The sequence below is a fragment of the Panthera uncia genome (genome assembly GCF_023721935.1).
Source record: "Panthera uncia isolate 11264 chromosome A3 unlocalized genomic scaffold, Puncia_PCG_1.0 HiC_scaffold_11, whole genome shotgun sequence".
NCBI classification, from domain to species: Eukaryota; Metazoa; Chordata; class Mammalia; order Carnivora; family Felidae; genus Panthera; species Panthera uncia.
This window is the reverse complement of record NW_026057578.1, coordinates 56,611,199-56,620,918: the sequence shown is the minus strand read 5'-3', so window position 1 is coordinate 56,620,918 and position 9,720 is coordinate 56,611,199. Positions and strand designations below refer to the sequence as shown.

Below are 9,720 nucleotides of genomic sequence, written 5' to 3'. Positions count from 1 at the left end.
CCTCGGCACAGGTCTGAGGCTTCAGTGCTTCAGACAATGGCTTCCTCCTCACCTTGGGTAACTTCTAGAAGCCGTCCTGTCATAACCAAGGGCTGTTACTTGGCCTCTTTCCTGTCTACAGCCCCCCACCCCCTGCTCCTTCCCCTTGACCACAGACGGTGCCCCTCTGCCCCACGGGCCGGTTGACTTTACTCTGGTGCAAACCTTTCGGCGGCCTGTAGGGTGTGCAAGAGCAGCTCCGAGCGCCCAGGGCACTGCAGGTCCCTCGGCCACCGCCCACCAGCCGAGAGTTCCCGAGACCCGCCGTGCCCCGCCGGGGACCGCAGCGGATCTCCGTGCAAGGGCGAGGCGGGATTTTCCAGCTGTGTGCAGTTGCCGCCGCGATCAAGCAGCTCCCGGAACTCAGAGGCGGGGCGCCCAGGTGGAGGAGCCCAAACCCCAAGAACTCTGGGAGGGGCGCCCCAGTCAAGGAGCACTCCGGGGCCGGAACGCCTGCTCCAGGGCGTACCCCCCTCAGAGGAGCACCGCAGACTGGGAGGATTCCCCTCATCCCTTAGCCCCACCCCCCCCACCCCCACTGGGAGCAAACCTCGACCAGGAGCATCTTCGATCGATCGGAGCAACCCAGACCTGGAACACTCTGCGGGACCCAGCAGCGCCCCACTTCCAGCACTGCAGACACTGGGCAGGGGCAGCGTCCCACCTACAGCCTTCGCGGCGGCTGCCGGACGCTTTTTCTTTCTTCTGCTTTTTTTTGTCCCCCCCCCCCTTTTTTTTCCTCCAACCTTCTCTAGTTGCCTTATATCTTTAATCACACTTGCGGCTCCTCTTTCCTTTCGTGTTTCACAGCGCTGGGGAGGCGGCGATTGCAGTTTCTCACCTGCTGTTTGAACTCCTGCCTCTGTCGCCGAGGCCACCAGGGTGGAGGAGGGACGGCCGCCCCCGCGCCAGCCTCGGGGACTCCCCTCTGAAGGTAAGAAGCGGCGCCCGGATGCCATCCTCACCCCCTGCCCCCTCCCCTCTGCTGCCGGCCCGCCTGGCAAAGGGCGACCCAGCCTCCTGGGGCCAGGGTTCTGAAAACAAGATCAGCTTAGTATGTATGCCATTATGTGTACAGGTCTGCCTCCACTTAGGATGAGGGTAGTCCTGACAGACCCAGCCTAAGCTGAAAATATCTTAAGTCACTGGAACATGAATCTATTTTTTGAACATCATAGCTTAGCCCAGCCTACCTTGAAGGTGCTCAGAACACGTACAGTAGCCTACAGCTGGGCAAAATCCTCTATCACAATGCCTGATTCATAATAAACTGTTGAGTGTCTCATTCAGTTGATCGGATAGTGTGATGAAACTGAGAAACAGAAAGGTTGCCTGGGTACAGAATGGTTGTAAGTGCATCTATTGTTCACCCTCCTGAACCCCTGGCCCACTAGGAGTTGAGACTAGAGAGGATCCTAGGGCGTAACACTAGCCTGGGGGAAGATACAGATTCAAGGTTCCAGGTATGGTTTCCACGGAATGTGTATCTCTTTTGCACCATCATAAACTAAAAAAAAAAATCATAAGTGGAGTCACCATATGTAAGGACTGTATATATATATATATATATATACCGATATGTATATAAATATTGAGTATATATGTGCATGTGTCTGCATATACACACACATATATATGCACACACACACACATGAATAGTTGGTGAGACAGCATCATCAACTTTCCCTGATAGTATAATTTTAAAGGTTAAAACTTCCCCATTTTTTTTTTCCTGAAAAAGTGAAAATGGCTAAAATATTTGGTAGTTTTCACTTATTAAGCTCTTGTCTGTCATGGCGTAGAAAACTTTTAGATGCACTGTTTTTATTTATTCTTCCTGTAGGCCAAATGAAGTAGGCACTATCATTATGCTTAATTAAAGGAGGAGAACCAAAGCACAGGGATGTTTAGTTATTTATCCAAGGGCATCCAGCTACTAAGTAATAGATCACAGATTCACAACAAAATTTCTCTGATTCCAAAATGTTTGCCTTTAATTCGAGGTGCCTCCAGGAGAGAGAACCCCGAGCAAATTGCACTGCAGTTATGAGACAAATTAATGACTGGGCAATCCCAGGCAGATATAGACACCTGAGGTGATTGTATGAATTTCACCCCCTTCCCCTGGTCTATTCTTGGGAACCTCCACCAACACTCATTTGGTGCTGTGCAACGCTGGGATCTGGGGCACACATCTCAACCCAAGGTCCTTGGATGGTTTGGGAGGGTGTAGATTTGGGAGAAACTGGGTTTATGCAGGTTCTGGAACGGTATGACTGCTCCCCCCTCCCACCGGCACAAAAACATATAAAGGCTCTGAGCAAGTGGTGTGGGAACACGGAAAGACAGGGTCTCTGGCCTCAGGGAAGTCCCAGGGAGCGGGGATGAATCAGGAGTAACGGGAATGCAGTGTGGTACAAGTGTGCATGTGTCTGGGGGCACCAGCCGTTGGAGAGCTTCCTTGAGAAGGCAACCATTGAACCAGGCTGTTAGAATTCAGGGAGCCGACAGTTAGAAGCAGGAAGGGTTCAGGTAGCAGGACTGGCACAGGCACAGGTGGAGGTGGGGGAAGCAGAAGGATCACAGCAGGTGTCTGTGGAAAAGACTATGAAATGGGAATGATTCTCCTGGCCCTGCACAGGGCAACCCTCGTTCAACATAAATGCTGCTTTCCTTGGAGTGGAAGCATGGATGTGCACGCACGTGTGCACATGTGTGTGTTTTATGTCCAAGATCACTTTTTCCTCTTTGCATTTGGTGGATTTGTCATCTCGAAGGCTGAGTGAAACACTTAGGCATTGAACACTGTAGAGAAAAAGTTATTTTAAAAATCACTGGTGTTAAGATTTTCATCAAGGCAGCTTATCTTAGGAGGTACTCAATTATGTTTTGCTAATCAGGGTGATTTTCACGGAAGCAATCTACATCTATTTATGTGGGTCAGTGTAACTTTCTACAATCTGGACCTATTCACCTGGTCCAGTCTCAGCTTCCTCAGCAGAAATTCTGTGAACTATTATTATTTTTTTCTAGAGAATGGTCACTTTGCTCAGGGTGGAGTCTATAAGCAGGGCAGTTGGACAGACCCAGGGACTCAGGAATGAACATTCAGACACTCTGCAGGGGCCCTGGATAGTACCACGCTGGGTTCAGAGAAAACAGTTGGCTTGTGTCTGTATCCTCACTCTAAGTCACACAATTTTTAGAAGAGAACCTTCTTCGTTTAGAGAAAACTTCATTCCATTTGGTGATTTAGGGGAAGTTTGTGAGTATTCTTTGTGTGTGTATGTGTGTGTGTGCACATACTCACTTATATACACATACATATATATGCACAGATACTTAATGTCTCAAATAATAAATATTATCGTTAAATGTGTATATTTGTGATCTATTAAATTTACTTTTAAGTATACAAATAAGCCCCCTAGATTAGTGTCTTTCTACCTTGGCTGCATATTAGAATCACCTGGATGATGTTTAGCAATCAGGAAGCCTAGGCTGTACCTCAGGTGTCTGGGTGGGGACCCAGGCATTATTATTATCACTTTTTTTTAAGCTCAAGGTAGACTTCACATTCACTGTTAAAACATATTTTCCAAGATGTCATGATTTAAGAAGCATTTCAAAAGTAAGATTATGCGGGTGTAACAGTGGATCAGGCGATCACCTAAGATGCCCAACTGTATATAGTTAATGAATCTAATGTGTGTGTTAATTCAGCAGATAATAAACAAACATAAAATAAAGTGTATCCGTTAGCGATAAGTGCTATGAATGGAAAAATAAAACACAACGGAAGAGGAGAGAGAGAGAGTGGTGTGTGTGTGTGTGTGTGTATGTGTGTGTGTGTGTGTGTGTGTGTGCTTGCATATATTTGCACTTCCTGAGCAGTAATACTGTTAGATTTCCACAGAGTGCTTGCACAGAGGACCCATACTTATAACTATGCTGTCAACACATAGGAAAGGCAGGACTCTTTAATTAATTATTCATCTGATAAAGAGTAGGATGAGGGTTCAAATCCAGCCAGTCTGGCCCCAGAGGCCGTGCTCCAAAAACTGATACATATCGTCTGACATGAGAAGACGGCCATGGGGTTATTTTGTAATCAAATATATCTTATAAATTATAATTAGACTCATATCAAGGAATATATGTAGCAATTAAGATGATGGTAGCAAAGACATTTTTGTGACACAGGAAGGTGCTCATTTAATGAGTGGAAAATGCAGGATATGAAACTTTTTAAACATAATCCTAATTAGTTGAAAAAATATGTAGAAAAAGCACAAGGAAACATGTTAAATTATTTTGCATATTGAGATTATTTTCTTCTTTTCAATCTTCATTTTATAAATGCCCCCTATTGGACATATAATACTGTAGAAATCAGAAAAAAAAAATTTTAAAGGAAGGAAAGAAGCAAGGAAGGAAAGCAGGAAGGAAGGAAGAAAGAAAGAAGAAAAAAATTCAAATATTATGGAAAGGCAAAAAAAAAAAAAATCAACATTACACATGGTACCAAATGTGACATTTCCAGAATAGCTTTTCTTTTGGAAATGAGTTCTATTATTTAATATCTTAATCTTTTAAATCCATGAAAGCACAATAAAATTTTTATGTTTACATACACAGAGCAGTGCAAATATCAGCTAATTTGTATACTGGGATCTTAACATGATTCATATTGAAACTCAGAGTTAACTCATCACAATGCTAGATTATTTCTTAGTAACTTTATCTCTCAGTAGACCTTGAAAATTAACAAAAACCAAAACCAAGAAAAAATAGCAGTGCCCTTTATAAGGCTGTGTCAACCTTCACCAGAGGAAACAACACGTTTCATTCTATCCAAGGTAAGAGAATAGATAGTTAATAATAAATACGTGTGTGTGAGTGTGGGTGGGGGATTGATTTCAAACCATAGAACCATAGAAATATTCTAATTTAGTTATTTTGAACACTTGGTACTTTCCATACCTACTTAACCCTTTACATGACTGATTATTATCTCTTGGAAATTACATCAGATGCTTTGCTTTGTGATGTTATTCATAAAGATTGATGTAAATGGTCTGACTGCATAGCCCTTAAACTTCATCCAGGATTTGGATGTTAACTGTTTTTCTTCTTTTTTAAGTATGGGAGGTGCATGGCAGTTAGTAAGAGAATTATTTGGGACTGAGAGGCCACTATGCATCCAGAAAGCCTTGGCAAACATTAGCTCATTCTATCACTCAGTAATTTTGGTCATAGGCCTTCTTATCATCTCCACTTTGGTAATGAGCAGCTAGTCTCTGAGACTTTTAAGTAACTTGCCCGAGGTTAAGTAACTTGTTGGTCGAGACTCCAGCTGGAGATGCCAACCCAGGTGTAGAGCCCCGCTGCCCCCTTCCCCTGTCCTACTCTCTAAAATTGTAATTCACAGGACAAAAGATGGGTTAGAGTACGACTGAAATTCAACACAGATTTGAGTTCATTGACCCACTGTAGATTAAGCATTTGGAGTGTAGGAAACTCTTGCTTTGTCTCTGTTTCCCTAAAATAAACACATGTGGGCATGTGTGTATAGACACATGCATGCACACATCCGTACACCTGTTCCTCTGGAATGAGCATTAGTCCTTACTATGTACTAAGCATTGTACGACTGTGTGCTGGGATGTTAGTGATATAGTAATGGACAAAACAGACTTAATTCCTAACTTATCAAGAACTTAGTTCTGACAAAGAAAGATAGATATTTAAAAATTCAAGCCACACATGAAGATCACAAAGAGCATTTTGGTGTGATGAGAAAAAAAAGAACACACACACACACACACACACACACACCTACATGAGTAGACCTGCCATACATATCTTGGCACTTCACAGAATGTTCTTTCATAGAATAGTAGATTTTCTGTACGGCAGACTCTCTTGTATTAGAAAATTGCATTATTAGGGATTTTTCCTGCCTTGAAATGTGATGAATTCTATATGACTGAAAGTTCTGAGAACACTTGGTGACTCTATTAAGGGATATGGAAACTTACTGTGCTGATTTTTTTAAAGTTTGCATGCCAGAAGATGTTTTAAAATCTCCTTCATGAGACAGGTATACTTTTGTTTGCAAGTTTTGGCTGAACCCATCTTGCTCTGTTTTCCAGAGAAACCACTGGAAGCAGAATCCTAAATATGCGTCATATAGAACTGCTCTTAACACTTTTGGCACTTATGTTTACAAGCACCTCAGGTAAGTAATTATAATCATTCACGGACATACTTCATTGGTAGTTGAGAGGGAAGAGCAAGGTTTCACTTTTTTTTATGTGGAGGTGGCTACTGAAAATGCTGAATTTATTAACATTAGTGGTTTTAAATTTTACTTTGAGAGTTACCAATTCGTGTCCCTGGCATAGAGAATAAAACGTTCGTAGAAATGGAATCAAGTAAAGAATCATATGGGATTGCTGAAAAGGAAATATTTAGTCCTCTGAGTTTATGTAGAGAGAGCAGGATCATGTCTGGAAACACATTACATTTGTCTGAGGTGAAACTCTGCTTTGTGTTATTGAAAACTGAAGAGTTCACACCCATCTTTATTGTTGATATTTAACAAGTTTTATACACATTTTTCTGCCAACGCGGAGGCCAAGGTTCATCTTGTTATTTAGGTGATGAAGACAGTGAGGGGGAAGACTTTACAGGTCTTGAGGGAAATATTCGAGTTAGAAGGAGTACCTAAGAAAGACTGTGTAGACTAGGGAAAACATGTAGTCTTTATATCAGATGGCAGATAGCAATTTTAACTGATTAGCAATAGCAGTGATCACTTGGAAACTTATCGAGAATGATTCTGGGGTCTCATTACGATCCTTTGGAGAAGAGACACATGACTGATAAGCAAGGTTCTCCTTATGCCTTGGAAGAGAAAGTGGGAATGCCAATACCGATTTGCCTTGACCTGTCATCTAGGAGAAGGAAGCATATTAGCCCATATCCCCAACTCTGAGAATTACTGCTCGAGAGAGAACAAATTGATACTTTCAAATAATTCCTGTCTAATATTTACTTAAAGTGGATCCATTTTTATTGAGATCCATACAATGCAATACTATCCAGATGTTGAAGGAGGTAGATCTGCTCCTCTTGGTATGGAATCCTCTGTTAGAAACTGCTGAGTGAAAAAGTGAGGTGCAGAAAAGTGTGCATCATGGGCACCTTGCACTGTAGACATATACTAATAACTAACCTTGCTCCCAAATTACAATGAAACATGTTTCAGGCTCAGAAACAGCCAGACCACCCATTCTGTAAGTTTACTAAGGTCCCAGCTCTTTGTCCTTTCAGAGAACCTTCATAAAGGCTTTAATCTAGGCAAGTACGACAGTATTCTACATGAGGTTTCATTTAACCTAGTAGAAGTTGAGTGAAAGCATCCTATTTACTGTCCAAACTCAAGACAATTCCAAACACAGATATCATTCCAAAGGGTCTAGGTTGTTGACGCTTTTGGATTCTTACTCTCTGTTCATGTAAGAATGGGAGTGAGTACCTGCCTGGGCAGTCTGCACAGCTTAAATTCCAGTCATTTTTTTCAACCAAAAACCATTTCTTTTTTTTTTTTTTAATGTTTATTCATTTTTGAAAGACAGAGAGAGACAGAGCAGAGATGGGGCAGAGAGAGAGAATGGGAGACACAGAATCCGAAGCACACTCCAGGCTCTGAGCTGTCAGCACAGAGCCCGACACGGGGTTCGAACTCACGAACCGCGAGATCATGACCTGAGCGGAAGTCAGTTGTTCAACCAACTGAGCCACCCAGGCGCCCCCAAAAACCATTTCTAATCAACAAGGCCTGTAGTGTTAAGCATAGGATTAGGTAGCTGAAGCCATTAGTTGCCAGAAGAGTGTGAACTTCCAACTCCAACCATCTACCCCTGGAAAGAATGTAATCCAGATTAGGGTTCTTCAAAGGATAACTACTCCCAAAAAGAAATGGTGGATATGTCTATCACAACACAGGCACAGATGTTTATGGAAGTTTCTGGTTTTTTTAAAAGACTGGCCAAAATCTGGAAGTAATCCATATGTTTAACACCACTAGAATGGCTAAATTATCATATACAAACACAACTGGATATGGCATGGATACTGCCTAACTATGAGACAAAACAGATCACTGCTACATGCAGCAACATGGATGCCTATCATAGACATGATGATGTAAGAAAGAATCCAGGCACAGAAGAGCACATATTGTACGGCTTTATGTGTGTCGTACTTCTAAAACAGGAAAATAAATTACATTGTTTTGGACATACCACCCTTTCGGATGTCAATTGAAGCTAACACTAACACTTACACCTGTATCACACCTTCTACGTTGAAGGACCGAAATGTAAAATGGAGCTTCTATAACCACCAAACACAAGGTTGGTGTTCAGTAACACTTGTACTTTGAGGTAGATTTGACATCCATGTTTTCAAAGAATACGTCTACCATTTCAGCCACTTCCTCTTTACATTGTGGTTAACGACATCGAATTAAAACCAAACAACTGCTTTGAGAAATAGACCCTAAGTATGGAGGAGGCATTTTCTCCATGCCTTCCGCGAAGTGCTCTAGTTAATTTAAGGATTCTCGTTCTCAAAATTCAGTTAATCCTGTTTGTGGGCATATAAATTAGTGTGGGAACATGTGATGAAATATTACTCATTCACAAAAAAAGAATGAGATCTTGCCATTTGGGACAACACGGATGGACCTGAAGGATATTATCCTAAGCGAAATAACTCAGACAGAGAAAGACAAATACCATATAATTTCGATTATATGTGGAATCTAAAAAACAAAACAAATGAGCAAACAAACAGATCCAGACTCTTGAATACAGAGAACAAATTGGTGGTTGCCCGAGGGAAGGTGGGGCGCTGAGTGAAATAGAAAAAGGGGATTACAACTTCCAGTTATAAAATAACTATGAAATAAACTATAATTGATAAATTAAACTATATAAAATTATACTAAAATATATAAAATATGTAAGTATTTCAATATATGATATATAAAATATTTATTTTAAACATAGAAAGTATTAAGCATAATTATTTCAATGTATGATATATAAAATATTTCTTTTAAGCACAGAAATAAACTATGATTTATAAAATAAAAATAAATAAGTAAGTCACGGGGATGGAAAGTACAGCATAGAAAGTATGGTCAATAATATCTTTAATAACATTGTATGGTGACGGTGGCCACAGTTACCATGGTGAATACTGAGTAACGTATAGAATTTTTTTTTTTTTTTTTTTTTGGGGCGGAAAGGGACAAAGCATGAACGGGGGAGGGGCAGAGAGAGAGGGAGACACAGAATCGGAAACAGGCTCCAGGCTCCGAGCCATCAGCCCAGGGCCTGACGCGGGGCTCGAACTCACGGACCGCGAGATCGTGACCTGGCTGAAGTCGGACGCTTAACCGACTGCGCCACCCAGGCGCCCCTAGAATTGTTGAATCAATATGTTGTGCACCTGATATTATTATATGTTAATTATACTTCAATAAAGTAAAAGGGCACCCAGCAGCCACTGGAAAACAGGATATGGAAAGGGTCCATGAGGGCTGACTTTGAACTATCACAAATTCAAAAGGACGGGAATGATGACTCTGTTAGCTGACAGAATTAG

The 9,720-nt window shown here is 41.7% G+C and overlaps 1 protein-coding gene across 6 annotated transcripts in view; it reads left to right on the top strand.

Annotated features, from left to right (window-relative positions):
• Window positions 1-275: 275 nt before the first annotated feature.
• Window positions 276-9,720, top strand: part of IL18R1 (interleukin 18 receptor 1) — a 36,777-nt gene continuing 27,332 nt past the window's right edge. For 2 of the 6 annotated variants that reach the window (XM_049651271.1, XM_049651272.1), the window contains exons 1-3: window positions 276-973; window positions 4,791-4,898; window positions 6,195-6,280. In XM_049651271.1, coding sequence (XP_049507228.1) covers window positions 6,223-6,280 — 58 coding nt within the window. In that variant the 5' untranslated portion in view covers window positions 276-973; window positions 4,791-4,898; window positions 6,195-6,222. Of the gene's footprint in view, window positions 974-2,042; window positions 2,136-4,790; window positions 4,899-6,194; window positions 6,281-9,720 lie in introns of all 6 variants that reach the window. The other 4 variants (XM_049651269.1, XM_049651270.1, XM_049651267.1 and 1 more) reach the window with 4 other exon arrangements.